The 17,010-nt window shown below is 35.9% G+C and overlaps 1 protein-coding gene across 1 annotated transcript in view; it reads right to left on the minus strand.

Annotated features, from left to right (window-relative positions):
* LOC111140167 (WD repeat and HMG-box DNA binding protein 1) overlaps positions 1-17,010 on the minus strand; it is a 64,568-nt gene that overhangs the window by 17,537 nt on the left and 30,021 nt on the right. The window contains exons 11-16 of the mRNA XM_022492514.1: positions 16,286-16,496; positions 13,166-13,353; positions 11,621-11,805; positions 7,621-7,862; positions 5,195-5,332; positions 3,120-3,276 (exon numbers count right to left, since the gene is read on the minus strand). Of these exons, the coding sequence (XP_022348222.1) occupies positions 3,120-3,276; positions 5,195-5,332; positions 7,621-7,862; positions 11,621-11,805; positions 13,166-13,353; positions 16,286-16,496 (1,121 nt within the window). The remainder of the gene's footprint in view (positions 1-3,119; positions 3,277-5,194; positions 5,333-7,620; positions 7,863-11,620; positions 11,806-13,165; positions 13,354-16,285; positions 16,497-17,010) is intronic.

Below are 17,010 nucleotides of genomic sequence, written 5' to 3' on the forward strand. Positions count from 1 at the left end.
TTAGGGCTCCGCATGCTCAACAGCACTAATTATTGTCCATCTTTCAGATAATAACCGTCCTGGTGGGTATGAAGTGGTATCTCTGTGATTTTGATTTGCATAATGATGCTTAATAACTAATGAATACCTTTTCATGCATTATAGGCCGTGCGTGTTTTCTTTCGAGAAATGTCAATTCAAATACTCTGCCTAGTTTTTAATTGAGTTACCTTTTCTTAGGTTACAAGAGTTCTTTATATATTCTGATATACATCCCTTTTAAATCTACATGGTACTCTAGTGTGCACTCGTACCTAACATTATTACCTATTCTACTAATAGAAATTTAGGGTTCCAATCTTTTGCTAATATTAACAATCCTACAATGTAGGGTATCTTTTCCATGTGTCATTTCCACATGTGCTAGCAGCATATTTCCTAAACTTTAATGCACACACAAATCCCCTGAGGATCTTGTTAAAATGCAGGTTCTGATTCAGTAAGTCTGAAGTGATGCCTGAGATCTGGTGTTTCTTTTCTTTGAAAGATTCTTTTATTTGAGAGAAAGTGCATGCATATGTGTGCGAGAAAGAGGGCATGAGGGGCAGGGGAACCGACATGTGGCTCCATCCCAAGACCCTGGGATCATGATCTGAGGGGAAAGCAGATGCTTAACCGAATGAGCCACCCAGGTGTCCTGAGATCTGGCATTTCTAATAAGCTCCCTGGTGATGCTGATGCTGCTGGTCCATGGATCACACTTGAAACAGCAAGTACTAGTATATCTGCAGGAAAAATCCTAAGGCAGATAAAAGAGCACATGCATTTCCAATTCTGGTAGTTCTTGACAAACTGCCTTCCATAGGGATTATAACCAATTATACTGCTATCAGCAATATAAGCTTGATTATTTCCCCCCAGCCTCACCAACTAAGAGCGTTATCAAATTTTCAGATTCTCCTCACTTGATAAGTAAAAAGAGAGTTTTTGTAAGTTTTGATTCATATTTTTCTTATTTTGATAATCAATCATCTTTTCACATATCCAAGAGCCATTTTTATTTTCTTTTCTAACTAGTGCCTTTCTTGAAATAGTCTCTACTTACAACTTCAGTGATATGATGGTCTTCAAGTGATTTTTCTCTTGTTTGCTTAGCCAATATTCCTTTTCCTCATTCAAAAGCTCCGTCTCCCAATACCTGACCTCTAAAGTTTGGAATTTCTAAGGGGTGGATTCTGTGACCTTTTTTGTTTCTGTCTTCTATGTGTTCTCGTTTATTACTATGACTTTATTTTTTTTTTAAGTGTTTTATTTATTTTTGAGAGAGAGAGAACAAGTGAGCGGGGGGGGTGGGGGGGCAGAGAAAGAAGCAGGCTCCCCACTGAGCAGGGAGCCCAATGTGGGGCTCAATCCCAGGACCCTGAGATCACGACCTGAGCCAAAGGCAGCCACTTCACTGACTGAGACACCCAGGTGCCCCTTGTTTATTACTATGACTTTAAATACCTTCTATATTCTGGTGATTCCCAAATTTATATCTTATAGTCATGTATTATAATACCTTCTTGATATCGCCACTTGGATATTCTGCAGGCATTTCAACAATATACCCAAGAGAGAATTTGTTTTCATCTCCCTTATTTCTATAAATGGTATGACTATCCATCTAGTTGCTTTTATTGGAGACATGGGTGTCATTATTGAGTCTTCTCTCTCACTCCCAACACCCCATCTACAGAAAATCCTACTTGTTTCTATCTCAAATCTAGTTCCCTTAATTTCTACTGCCACCACCCTAGTTCCAGCTACACTAATAGCTCTGCTGGATGACTGCAAAATCTTCCTCAATGCTTCTCAATGGAGGCACTGATAGCACTTGGGAAGGACGATCTGTAGTTCAGTAGGACCATCCTGCACATTCTAAGATGTTCAACAGCCCTGGACACAGCTCTCTAAATGCCAGGTAACCCCTGATCATTGTGATGGCTAAAAATATGACCCTATGTTTCCAAACACTCTCAGAAAGCAGGATAAATCCCCTGACTGAAAACTGGGCTCCCTAATTTCAGTCTTACCTCTGCCAATACATTTAGCATATGTATTTTTCTTTTTATAGTATAAATCAGATTACGTCATTCCCCAGATAAAACTGTAGAATGGCTTCACGATACAACTTCAAATGAAATATTAACTTCTCTATATGGTCTATAATGCAGCCTGTGTCTTTTTCCGATATCAGCATGGACTTATGCTTCCCATCAACCCTCAACTTCTTGTATGCTAGCCATTTTTGCATTCTTTCAATTCTTTAAACACACCTAGCTCTTTCTGACCTGAGGACTTTTATACATGCTGTCTATTCTGCATGGATCATTTTTCACTCCACTTTTGCCTCACAGACTCCTTGGCCTTGGGTCTCATTTTAATTCTATCTCTATTAAGAGTCCTATGTGATTATGCTACCTAGAATGTACCCTTCTGTTATGCTCCATCATGGGTCTGCTCAGATTAATCTGTGGCATTTATCCCAAGTAGTAATTAACATTTACTTATTTCTGTTATCTGTCTCCCCAGTCTATAAGCTCCATGAAAGCAAAGACCTCTTTGTTCACCAAGTACCGACATAATGTCACTGCCAGTTGCTTAGACCAAGAAGATATCAAGTGTCAAAAAGAGAAGAAAATATTTAATATTGAATAGACTAAATGCATTGAGAGTTGTACAACTGCAGTCAGCTACTAAATTTCTATTAGCCCTCTCTCTGGTTACAATTACTGAGCCCTTTAAAACTTTCAAAAAGCCACTGAATCACTCAATTCTAAATCACAGTTTAAAATAAAAGGCTGTAATAAAAGATGAAATGCCACATTTAGCTCTCCCTTCCCTGTCTGGCTGAAATAATACTAAAGTCTGACCAATAAATTTAATTTCTATTTTGTTCAGTAAGTTCTAAGTCAAGCAATCAGTTGAAAACTTCAAAATGAATATAAACAAGTTTCTAAGTTAGTAAATATGGAAAGCCAATATATGAACTAACCTGAAGGACAAAAAAAATTTGTAAATACCTTTAAAGTGTATAAAACAAAAAATTTCACAGTACTTTTTAGAAAGAAACAACCAAGCACTTTCTAATAGCCTACCTGAGTTGCTGGGGATTTTCATGGATACCAACCACCCAGTAGTGATCAGATTTTCCTTTGCAGTGTTCTCTTGTGTTACATATTGGAGTCCATGTGTTACCAAGCCCTCTGTTAAGCATTCGAACAATGCCTTCTGAATCCACATAACAGGGAGTACCTACACAGCAATTGAAAAAGGAATCACTTGGGAGAAATAGCTACATATTTGTGAAATAAATCCAATTTCAAAAATATATACCAATGACTCAAATGTCAGTTCAAAAGCAAAAAGGTGAATAATTAAAGATCATTTCCACAAAACTTCATTAACCACACAGAGTAAGACCTAACTGAATAAAAGAAAAAAAAAATGCATGACTAAAATTTACCCAAGGGAAAGGCTGATAGTTTCAGTGAGAACTATGCCACCTACTGGAATATAGCAGTATTTTTAAAAGCCAATTTCAGTTTAAAAAAAAAAAAAAAAGAAGTTAAACCTGAATCTGAAGTTTCGCTAGTTAAGAGAGACTTGGAAAAATGACCGGAACCTGACGCACAGTGATGATCTAGAGAAATTTGTCTTTAGTACTCTTCTTCTTCTAGCTTTCTTGGCCTTGTCACTGTTGTAGTCCTCAACTCCTACCTAAGCAATTCTTAACCTGAAAACAAGTCAGCATCTCTGTTTCCCACTTACTCTGCTCTCATGTCAGGAAGTACATAGCATATTTGCTAATTACCCCTTTCATTATCTGTGACTTCATACACCTCTCACACTGCAAACAGCATGTTTCTCAAGTCTAGATCTAACTGGTAACTGGGGAAAAAAATAAAGCTATATGAATGGAAGTTACTAATGGTCACATTAGAACATAAATAACCAATAAGGGGCACCTGGGTGGCTCAGTGGGTTAAAGCCTCTGCCTTCGGCTCAGGTCATGATCCCAGCGTCCTGGGATCCAGCCCTGCATCGGGCTCTCTGCTCAGCAGGGAACCTGCTTCCCCCTCTCTCTCTGCCTACTTGTGATCTCTGTCAAATAAATAAATAAAATCTTAAAAAAAAAACCAATAAAATCCCACTAGAAAACATCTAGAAATGGTTTGTTTTTTTAAAGACAAACTGGAGTTTCCAAAGATATAAGTGAAAGACATGAATCTCCAATGGAAATATCTGAGCTAGAGAACAGGTACATTAAACAGGTACCTTAAAATAAGGTACTTCAAATCATCATCAGTCATAAGCCATTATTAAATGAGTCTACAAATGTAACTTTTAATTTCTTAGTGCCAGATGAGGAAAGGGGGAAAAGAGGCACCTGGGTGGCTCAGTGGGTTAAGCCTCTGCCTTTGGCTTAGGTCATGATTCCAGGGTCCTGGGATGGAGCCCTGCATCAGGCTTTCTGCTCAGCAGGGAGCCTGCTTCCCTCTCTCTTTCTGCCTGCCTCTCTGCCTACTTGTGATCTTTCTCTCTCTCTCTCTGTCAAATAAATGAATAATAAAATCTTAAAAAAAAAAACTGCTAAAAAAAAGGAAAGGGGAAAAAGTGAGGCTAATTTGAATAATATATTTTATTAAATCCAATATATCCAAAATATTATCATTTTAACATATAATCAATATAAAAGAATTACTGAGATTCTTCTTTTTTTGTACTAAACTTTCAAAGTTCGGAGTATTTTATACTTACCGCCATCTCAATCTGGATTAGCCACATTTCAAGTGCTCAATAGCCACACGTGGCTACCGCAGGAGACAGTGCAGCTATTGAAATTTCCTATTTTTTTTTGCATAGAATCTCCTGGAAAAGCCACAACTTTACCACTGACTTGTATCTCCTCGTTATCTATAACAAACTTTTAGAGAAATGTATTTCTCCCTTTGTATGTTTTCTAAACAGAATTCACATGAACATCAGATCTTATACATAAAAGAATGGCTATCTTGCCTAACAATTCCAGTTTCCCCACTGCCAACATAGTAAAGAAATTTACACATATAATATAGATAATTCACCTTAAGAAAAATAATTAGGAATAAAACAATGGAACAATTTCTACTTGAAAAAATGTCTTTAATATAAATAAGTTAATTTATCTTGCCTTCAGCTGAAAATCCAACCCACACTAGGTAGGATTTCCTCGTAAGAGGAAGAGGATCACCATGTAAAATTTGTTTTTTCTTTTTCCCCAGCTCTAGCAGTTGAACTCCAAGGCACTGATCACCATCAAATCCTGCACCTAGTGAGAATATATAAATAGAAATCAGGTATCAAAGGCTATTTAGCTATAATGCAGTCTAGAGTACCTTCTGTGATTTTGTGAACTGATTTTGTGATAAACTCTATATTAACTAGCACTACTTTTTATGGATAACCCCCCTGACTGAGGTACCATTCCGGTATTAAAGCAGAATACTATGTTACAGGGACTATTTATACAAAGTAGTATTAAGTGGTAATTCATTCACCCAAGAAATATTTACAAAGAGCTTACTATGTGCGAGGTACTAAGGCTACAATAGTAAAGAAGACATATCCTCAGGAAATTTATATTCAGGTAGGAGAAGACTAATTTTGGGGAAAAAAATGTTAAGGGTTAACAGAGAATTAAAATAATAATGTGATACAGAGTGTCAGACTGAGTGATTACTTTAGACTGGACAGTCAGAGGTGGCCTGTGTGAGAAAGTAAAATTTAGCTGAGATATAATTTGCAAGTTAGTTGGGGGAAAGAGCTGTAATATAGTAAAAAGAAGGAACAGCTAATGAAAAGATCCTAAGATGGGAACAAGCTTGGTAAATTTGAAGAACACAAAGCAGCTAGTATGGCTAGAATGAATGATAAGAAAAAGTGGCAAGAGATGAGGTTGAAGAGGCAGGCAAAGGTCAGATCATGTAGGACCTTGCTAGCTGTGATTAAAGGTTTGATTTTTATTCTAAAGCAATGGGAAGTCATCAGAGGAATTTGAGCAGAAGAGGGACATGTTCTGATTTATGTTTTTAAAAGATCACTCAGGTTGTTATATGGAGAATGGACAATGGAAGGCAAGGGTTGAAGCTAACAAGCCAGTTACAGGGCCACTAGTCCAGGAGAAGAGGGGTTTTAGTGGAGGAGATGAAAAGACAGTTTGGAATGTTTTACTCGATAGAACTGACATGGTGATATGACTTCACTGATAGGGTTGATGTGGGGGCGGTGAGGGAAAGAGAAGAATTCATGATTCATTTCTGACTTGACTGGCTGGGTTAAGAGTATGCCATTTACTCAGATGGGGAAAACTAAGTAAAAGGCAAGGCGGAAGGTAAAAAACAAAAATGCAAAAGTTTTATTATGACCAAATTTGAAATGAGTATCAAAATTGTACAAAGAGATTGCAAGCAGCCACTGGATATATAAGTCTGTAGATACAAGGAGAGGGTAGGGCTGGTGATACTAATTTATAGGTCATGAACACACAGATCTATATAAAGCCACAGGCCCTGGGGTACCTGGATGGCTCAGTTGGTTGAGTGTCTGCCTTTGGCTCGGGAGGTCCTGGGATCGAGCCCCACTTTGGGCTCCCTGCTCAGTGGGGAGCCTGCTACTCCCTCTCCCTCTGTCTACCACTTCGCCTACTTGTGCTCTCTCTCTCTTAAATGAATAAATAAAAGCTTAAAAAATAAAATAATAAAGCCACAGGCCTTAACTAGATATCCCAGGGTAGTTTCTCAAGCTGTACTTTTGAACTATGAGTCAACAAATCAGCACAAGAGACTCAATAGTTAAGAGAACAAACTGAGGGTTGAAAGAGGGGAGGTGGGCAGGGGGATGGGTTAAATGCATGATGGGTATTAAAGACGGCATGTGTTGGGATGAGTACTGGGTGTTATATGTAAATGATGAATCACTAAATTCTACTCCTGAAACCAATACTACACTATTTATGTTAACTTGAATTTAAATAATATTTTAAAAAAATAGAAAAAGGGTTTCTAATGGAATTATCAAAAAAAATAAGCATAAAAAGATTAGCAGTAATCTTCCTTCTTTTCTTAAGTAAGCTCTAGGCCCAACATGGGGCTTGAACTCATGGCCCTGAGATGAAGGTTGCCTGCCCCCTATCAATAATCTTGATAAAATCAGTCTTGACACATAGTGATGGGTACTGAAGACAGAATATGAAGTGAAGGAAGCAGCAACTTTTTAAGTCATATTCAAACTGTCTTGGTCCTGTACACTAGAAGTTAGTTTATTTTTTGAGGCATTTAAACTCTGTAAATTCTTACAAGATTTAAACATGGAAGTAACTAAACATGGAATTCTTTCTACAATACAGTTTTCCTACAAATAAAATATTTTCCTTTTCATTACTATTAAGGAATACAACAAAATTCTGTAAATTTGAAGACTATACTGATTCAAATACAAAATGAATGCAAAAGCAGGTATATAACCCAAAACAAAATAAGAGAAAGAGAAAAATTCTCAAGCAATTTTGATTTTATTTCAGGTCTCGGTAAAATTATAAAAGACTAGGAAAAAACCTACCTGTATGATAAACAATGAAAAGCTGTTCTCCATGTCCTGCCATTGATACTATAGGGCCAGGAAGACTGAAGATCTCTTTCTGAACACCTCCAATAGTGAACAGTCGAAGGAGCATGGCACTGGTGGCAGCAGCTGCCCATCCCAGACCAAGACATATGGCTTCAATATCTTCATTCTGAGGCATGTCTACTAACCACTCTTTGCTTGAATCCCAAGAACTGAAGTGCAGACAGAGAAGCTTGCTAAAAATTAAAACAAGACCGAAACAAACTTTCATATTTGATATTTTATATCTATAAAACTAATCATGATACCCCAGTGACAAAACCAAAGAGCTAATTTTTCTATTAAACATAAATAGTCCAAAAATAGCTTTGAAAAAGTAATTATGAAATATCCTTAAAATGGACTATATTAAAGCCATTTAACAGTCTTGTTAATAGGAAAGTGCTCATAACTTAATGTTAAATGAAAACAGGCAGACTAAAATCTGCAGAATATGACCTTACGTTGCAAATATACAGAAAAAGATGACTAAATTTTTAAAAAGAGATGAAGCATCAAAATGTTAAAGAGTTCTTTCACTGCCAAAAAAATTTAATCCAGGAAAACAAAAGAAGGAAAAACAATCACACAATCCCACCAGCAAGATCACAAACCACTGCAAACAATTTGATGTTTCCAGTCTTTTTTCTTTGCATACATACAGACACCTAAGTTATTAAAGTTAAGTTTGGGAATACAGATACTATAGAATTTGGAAACAGAGGTAGTACTGATTTTCTGAAGAGTAATTTAAAATTCTGTTTTTTTTTTAAATTTATTTATATGAGAGAGAAAGAGAGAGCAAGTGCATGAGTGGGGGTAAGTGGCAAAAGGAGAGGATGAAGCAGACTCTCTGCTCAGCAGAAAGCCTGATGCGGGGCTCAAACCCAGGACCCTGGGATCATGACCTGAGCCAAAGGCAGACACTTAACCAACTGAGCCACCCAGGCACCTCTAAATTCAATTTTAAAATGAAAAGTCACATTGTATATAGCTATGAAATAACATATCCAGGAAAACAGGGAAAGATATCTGAAATCAAAATTGCACATGGAAACAAATGTTCTAATTATGTTAAGACTCTGAGTTGGAGACAGAGTCAACAGTGGTTTATTTTAGTGTACTAATTTAATTCAATAATGAAATATTGAAAAAAATAATGAAGTAGTGAGTGGATTTTACAATGTGTAAATTAGGAAACCAATTAAAATGTTAAGATATGTTTCTCAGACTTTAATACAAACTCAATCACCTGTAGATCTCATTAAAATGCAGATTCTGATTTAGGTCTGGGGTGGAGTCTGAGATTCTGTTTTCAACAAGCTTCCGAGTGACCCATGCTCCTAGTTTGCGGGCCACACTTAGAGCAGCAAGAAGCTAATGTATCCGATCAGGATTTTAATTTTGAATCACCTCAGAGTTGGTAAAACCTATAATCAAGTGTATAAGCATTAAAATCAGCTGAAAAATCAGGAAAAGGCAATCTGGCTGAAATAACAGAAAGATGAATAAAAATATTTTTTCTTCTTTAAAAAAATATGGATGGATTCAGCATTCCATTGCTTTTCCATCCTAATTTTGTCTATGTATCTACTTACCAAATATCATTCTGCCCCCTCCCTTTTTAAAAAGGAGTTTCAGTTCGGGGTGCCTGGGTAGCTCAGTGGGTTAAAGCCTCTGTCTTCAGCTCAGGTCATGATCCCAGGGTCCTGGGATCGATCCCCGCATCGGGCTCTCTGCTCAGCGGGAAGCCTGCTTCCTCCTCTCTCTCTGCCTGCCTCTCTGCCCACTTGTGCTCTCTGTCTGTCAAATAAATAAATAAAATCTTTAAAAAATTTACATAAAAAATTAAAGAAAAAAAGAAGTTTCAATTCTAATTTATAATGACAAAAAAACCCAAAAAACAGAAAAAAAATCCAGGTCAGTAGTTGTCCAAGACTGGTATTAACTGCAAAGGGATACAAGGGAATATTTTTGAGTGATAAAAAATATTTTGAGGAGCAACTGGCTGACTCAGTTGGTACAACATGTGACTCTTGGTCTTGGGGTTATGGTTTGAGCCCTACACGATTACTTAAAAATATAGCAGCAATGTCCACAACAGCCAAACTATGGAAAGAGCCGAGCTGTCCATTGACAGATGAATAGATGAAGGAGATGTGGTATAGGGACACCTGAGTGGCTCAGTTGGTTAAGCGTCTACCATTGGCTCATATCATGATTCCACACTGGGCTCCTTGCTCAGTGGGGAGCCTGCTTCCCCTCTGCCTGTTGCTCCCCTTGCCTGTGTTCTCTTTCTCTTTCTCTATGACAAATACATAAATTAAAAAAAAAAAAATGTAGACACACACACACACACACACACACACAGGAGTATTATGCAGCCATCGAAAAATGAAATCTTGCCATTTGCAATGATGAGGATGGAACCAGAGTGTATTATGCCAAGCGAAATAAGTCAATCAGAGAAAGGCAATTATCATGATTTCACTGAAATGTGGAATTTAAGGGGCGCCTAGGTGGCTCAGTGGGTTAAGCCTCTGTCTTCGGCTCAGGTCATGATCTCAGGGTCCTGGGATCGAGGCTCTGATTTTCTGAGCCCACATCAGGCTCTCTGCTCCAACAGGTAGCCTGCTACCCCTTCTCTCTCTGCCTGCCCCTCTGCCTACTTGTGATCTCTGTCTGTCAAATAAATAAATAGAATCTTTTAAAAAAATTATTAAAAAATGTGGAATTTAAGAAGCAAAACAGAGGATCATAGGGGAGGAGAGGAAAAAATAAAACAAGGCGAAACCAAAGAGGGAGACAAACCATAAAAGACTCTTAATAATAGGAAACAAACTGAGGGTTGCTGGAAGGTATGAGGTTGGGGTGATGAACACTAAGAAGGGCATGTGATGTAATGAGTACTGGGTATTATATAAGACTGATGAATCACAGGTCTGTACCTCTGAAACCAAAAACATATATGTTAATTAAATGAATTTAAAAAGTTTTTAAAAAATTAAGAAAAAAAATTTTGATTGTGACAGTTGATACCTACACATTCGTTAAACTCACTAAACTGGATACCTAAGAAGTACATTTTATTATACATGAATTACACTAATAAAGTAAATTTAAAAAGGGGGTAGGGGTTTGTACAAAAAGAAATCTAGAAAGGATACATACCAAATTGCTAACAGTGGTTATATCTGAAAGTAGAATTCTGGGGGGATTTTTATTTCCTAAAAATCCTGTACTGCTTGTCTGTTTAAAATATATATATTAAATATTATGTAATTATGTCTATAATATATAAGCAATTAGAGATAATTATATAATATACCATATTATATACATCTATACATCATATATATCTTACAATAGTAATGAAACAGAGTAACAATGTTTTATCTAACTCTTTAATTTCTCTTGCAATTATAAATTGTTAATTGTATCATGTCATTTCCCCTGCCCCCCCACAATGCAAGGCTTGAACTCACAACCCTGAGATCAAGAGCTGAGCTGAGATTAAGAGTAAGATGCCTAGGGGCGCCTGGGAGCTCAGTGGGTTGAGCCTCTGCCTTCGGCTCGGGTCATGATCTCAGGGTCCTGGGATGGAGCCCCATGTCGGGTTCTCTGCTCAGCAGGGAGCCTGCCTCGCCTTCTCTCTCTGCCTGCCTCTCTGCCTACTTGTGATCTCTCTCTTCCTGTCAAATAAATAAATAAAATCTTAAAAAAAAAAAGAGTAAGATGCCTAAACCAATTGAGTCACCCAGATGCCCCATGTCATCCTGATTTGTAGTTAGAGACTGTAAACCAGATGCCCCATGTCATCCTGATTTGGAGTTAGAGACTGTAAAGGACAGGACAATTAGGCAAAAAGAGACATGTTCTAAGGTATTATGTATGAAACTCTTCTGTATCTAACAATCCAGCAGTGACAAATTCTTCCTAATAATCTGGAATTTACCTTGCTAGTTCATCAGTACTTTCACATGCCAACAAAATAGCTTCATAAGATAGATCTGCTACTGTGTAATTCAAAGTGTTTGATAAGTGTGTTGCGTGGTGTATGGAGGTATCATGGAACTCCACATCTATGGCATTGTCTTGCTCATCATTATAGCAGCGAATAATTCCAACAGAGTTCCACACCTACAAACATTAAGATTAAATACAAGTCTGAGATAAATTAAAGGTCCTAGAATCAGTGGACTAAAGTAGTACAAATTAATAAATATTATAATTCAGTCTGTATTGAAATTGAAGTTATGGGAGCAAACACAGCTTAATCACCTTTAAATAGTTTCAAGTTAAGAGTAGTGACATCAGAACTACAACTACTACCTACTCTTTTCATGAGAAGGCACATAAATATTTAGTAGCAATTGGAATATTTCATTTAATATTTTAAAAATTACATGACTGCCATAAAAAAATACAATTCTGAACAACCAAACTATTAAATTCCCCAACAGAAATATTTCAAAAATTTACTTACTTATAAATATGGATATAAATGACAGCATATTTTCCTGCTCCAACTAACTGCTTTATATTGTAGGAATAAATATATACATTTTAAGGCAACATAAACCAATACCATTAAACATAAACCAATACCATTTAGAAAACTTATCTTCCACCCATATATACTACAGGCTCACACTTTCCTCTACTATAAAGAATTATAAATAAAATATGTAACAACAAGAAATTAAGACCTATTACTTGATGATGACTACGGATACCAACAAAAAGTTTTATTAAAATAAAACATCACTTCTAGTATTTACATACAAACTTATGCCAGGCCTATCCTTTCAAAAAGGACAAGAGGCAAAGTCCTCAGTGGAAAGCCTCAAATAAATAAAAATATTAAACTTTTTAGTTCTCAGAACAAAAAGCTAATATATTCATTCATCCATTTAGGAAATATATTCTTAATGCCTACTGTGCCATACCTTGTTCTAAGTGCTATCAGTAAACAAAACAAAAACAATTTCTTATCCTTCTGGAGTTTATATTCCAGTGGGATGGGGTGGGGAAAAGAGGCAGATAGTTTGTTTTCCATAGTACTTATCACCTTCTAATATATTATATTAGGAGCTGCCTTCAAAAAATACCTTCTAACCACTGTTTTGGAATCAGTATAAACTTCTATATAAAAATATGAGAAATAAAGTTTGGAAGTACAATCGAGATATTGTAAGATACATAGTCGCATTATGTTCATTATGTCACTTTGCAAAGCAGATTTTTTTTTTTTTTTGCAAAGCAGAATTTTATTTAACGTGATTTCCAATAATAAGGTTGAAATAAGGTTAAAACTGTAAGTTAACCATAAAATAAATCAACCACAAAATTATAATGAACCAAAGTGCTTTTGGCCAGTTAATCAAGGTTTTTAAAAATATTTTGTACCGAACAAAATTAACTATAGTGAGATAAAACACTTACAGTTTAAAGAGTTAAATAAAACTATTTTAAAGTTAAATGTAGATCCAAGGCTTACCATGAACCTATGCGTGAGATGCATGGGAGTAGAACCTGACTGGAATGGCTTTTGCCGGGGAGTTGGCATTGGCCCATCATAAAACGGCCTTTGGGATGTTACAAGTGGTAGATTATGAATGCTGTTGGCCTGATCATCCTCCTCCTCCTCTTTGGAAAGACTAGAACCAGCTTTTAACATGGTAACATCTAGAAAATAAAAAATCATACTTAGAGAATCATAAATACCAATGATCTAGAAAAAGGAAAGCATTATGAAATCTAAATAAACTTTTCCATTCATATTTAATAATACTAACATGCTATCTGCCTCTTCTACTATGTTAACATCTACAGTGATGGTACAAAACAATAGAGGGTAAAACTGTTGGTGTGGCAGTGGCACCAATCTGTATTAGTAGTCAATTCATTGTTAACCACCACTCAATTGCAGTAAAAATATTAATTCTGTTGAATCTTGATCCAACATAGATTTTTTAAAAAATGTTCTTTGTGCTAAAATAGGAAGTGTGCATAAAGAGTGATGTCCGTCTCAAAAAAAAAAAGCATTTGTGCAATTGAGTTGTAAGCTGAACTAATTGATTTTTTCACAGAACACCATTTATACTTGAAAGAATGCCAAATAAACTATGGCTATGCAGTCTTTGGTATTTGGTAAACATTTTCTTTAAATAAATGAAGTTGATCATTTAAGAAAAATAACTGACAGAATTTGTTGTCAATGATAAAATTTGAGTTTTCAAGCAAAAACCAGAATATTAAAAAATGGGGCACTTGGGTGGCTCAATGGGTTAAGCCTCTGCCTTCGGCTCAGGTCATGATCTCAGAGTCCTGGGATTGAGCCCCACATCGGGCTCCCTGCTCAGGGAGCCTGCTTCCCCCTTTCTCTGCCTGACTCTCTGCCTACTTGTGATCTCTCTCTCTCTCTCTCTCTCAAATAAATAAAATCTTTAAAAAAAAAAATTAGAAAACTTGTACCTGCCACCATGAGCTTGACTGCTTCCTAATATTTAAAAACTTCTGATGAGATTGGTGATGATACTGATACTGGATAATAGTGTCAAAATTAAAAGACCTGCAGACCTATAGTGAACCAATATTTTCCAAATTACCAATGCATATATTTCAAAATCAAACATGGTAAATTAAAAGATTCATTCAAGTCAGACCAATGGATTTTAATGTAATACAGCTGGAATATTCACTGGAGTTTCTGGATTCCACATTGCAAGTAAGTTGAGTTTTTGGTACAGTAGCAAAGAAGACTATCTAGAAGTATTTCAACAGGCTGTTAAAATACTCCCTTTACAAACTACATGTTCATGTGAGCCTGAATACTCTATACATATGTCAAATAAAAACAACATATATGGCAAACAGACTGAACTCTGAGGCATATGAGAGAATTCAAGTCATCTTCTATGCTACACATTAAAGAAATTTTCAAAAGGATAAAATAATGCCAATTTTCTTATGAAACTTTTTCATCTGAAACATTATTATGTATACATAAATGAGTTTATTGTTATTTAAAAGTAAATATTTTTAAAATTTCTTAGTTTTAGTTTCTACCATGGTAAATAACGATGTAACTCCACAAATAATTTTCTTTGAGATCCTCAAATGTTTTTAAGAATGTAATGAACTCCTGAGATCAAACATTTGAGGACCTCTGTTGTATAAAACCCGTATGATTTAAATGTAGCACAATTTACCACCATAAAATGGTATTTAGCATTTATTTGATAATGCCATTTATTTGATAATGATACATTTATTTGATAATGTTAAATGTGCTATTTTAGCATATAAGTTGTTGCAACAGGCACTTTATAATTTTTTTTTTTAATTTTATTTATTTGTTCGACAGAGAAAGAGACAGCGAGAGAGGGAACACAAGCAGGGGAAGTGGGAGAGGGAGAAGCAAGCTTCCTACTGAGCAGGAAGCCTGATGTGGGCCTCCATCCCAGGACTCTGGGATTATGACGTGAGCCGAAGGCAGATGCTTAACAACTGAGCCCCCCAGGCACCCCTAAAGGGTTCTTTAAGTTGTTATCTCTATTTCTTTAACAGATATTATACTATTCAGGTTACATATTTCTTGAGTTAGCTTGGTAGCTTATATCAAAGAATCATCCATTTTATTAAAGTTGTTACATTTATGGGCACAAAGTTGTTCATAACATTCTCCTTTATTCTGTTATTAATAGCAGTGCTATCTTATAGAAATGAATTATATGTATAATTTCAAATTTTCTAGTAGCCGTATTTTAAATAGTAAAAAAAAAAACCCAGGTCTAATTAATTTTAATATTATCCTATATTAAAACATTATAATTTCAACACATACTCATGTAAAAAAGGACTAAAATATTTTACACTCTTCTCATACTCTCTTCAAAATCTGGTTGCGTTTCACACTTACAACACATCTCATTTTAAACTAGCCACATTTCAAATGCTCAATAGCCACAGGTAGTTAGTGGCTACCACACTGGATAGTATAGGTCTATAGGATCTATGGTGATAAGTCCCCTTTCATCACTTATATTAGTCATTTGGGTCTTCTTTTCCTTTCTGGTCAGTCAGGATAGAGATTCAACAACTTTACCAATCTTTTTAAAGAACTAGTTTTTGGTTTCACTGACTTTCTTTATAGTTTTTTGGTTGTCAATATCATTGAATTGTTTATTTCCTTCTTTCTGATAGTATAGAGTTTAATTTCCTCTTAATATTCTAATTTGCTAAAGCAGAAGCTTAGATCATTGATTTGAAACCTAACAAGTATTTTTTTTTTTTAAAGATTTTGTTTATTTATTTGACAGACAGAGGTCATAAGTAAGCAGAGAGGCAGGCAGAGAGAGAGGAGGAAGCAGGATCCCTGCTAAGCAGAGAGCCCGATGTGGGGCCCAGGACCCTGGGATCATGACCTGAACCAAAGGCAAAGGCTTAACCCACCCAGGTGCCCCCAAGTATTTAATATTACACATTTCCCTCTGTACACTGCATTAGCTACATTCTGTAAATTTAATAAAGACTTCAAATAAAAAAACTTTTCAATAAAAAATTGTAAAGATCAATCAATGGGATGCACAATCATATCCACAAAATCAACACATACCAACTGAATTATCATCATCTTCTAGGATGTGACTTCGTTGTCTAGGACGACCTGAGGCCAGCATGAGGTCATCATCCTCTTCCTCATCATTTATAATCCTCTTTGAAAAAGAGGGGGTCTCAACTGCATTGTCATTTAGAAAATCACCAGCATTATTTGCATCATCTCCATCAAAAATATCATTGTAATCCTTTTCCACTTTGCTAGATACCTTGAACAAATTAACACAAATTACAAAGTATCAGTGAACTATTTAGATAGACTCCTTTACTCAAAAGGCAATTCTGTAATACACACCTGTACATTCTACCATGTAGCAAACATACCTGACAAGAATAAATGTACTTACGAGGACTGGATTTATATTTATGTGAGAACTAGTCGTTACTTTAAGTGCCTTACAGACTAAGGATGGGACAGGAGTATAGGACAGGTATGTAAAGAACTATTGTATATACCCAAATACAAGGCAAGATTTTACTCCTCAAAGGTCATTCTCCAGAGAAGTCACCTAAAGTCCCTATAAAATCTCTTTTATTATAAGATTCTCTCATTTACTTTTATTAAATTGATTTTATACTGCTTAGGTAGTATAAAATTGCTTTCAATGATCTCAGTTAAAGCTAGTTTTTTTGTGGGTTTTTTGATGCTTATAAAAGTAAATGGATAGAACCAACAGACAAAGGAAGCAAGGAAATTCAACACTAATCCCTGATTCCTAGGAA

This window comes from Enhydra lutris, unplaced genomic scaffold (assembly GCF_002288905.1).
Source record: "Enhydra lutris kenyoni isolate GAN:26980312 unplaced genomic scaffold, ASM228890v2 scaffoldscaffold4, whole genome shotgun sequence".
Taxonomy (NCBI): domain Eukaryota; kingdom Metazoa; phylum Chordata; class Mammalia; order Carnivora; family Mustelidae; genus Enhydra; species Enhydra lutris.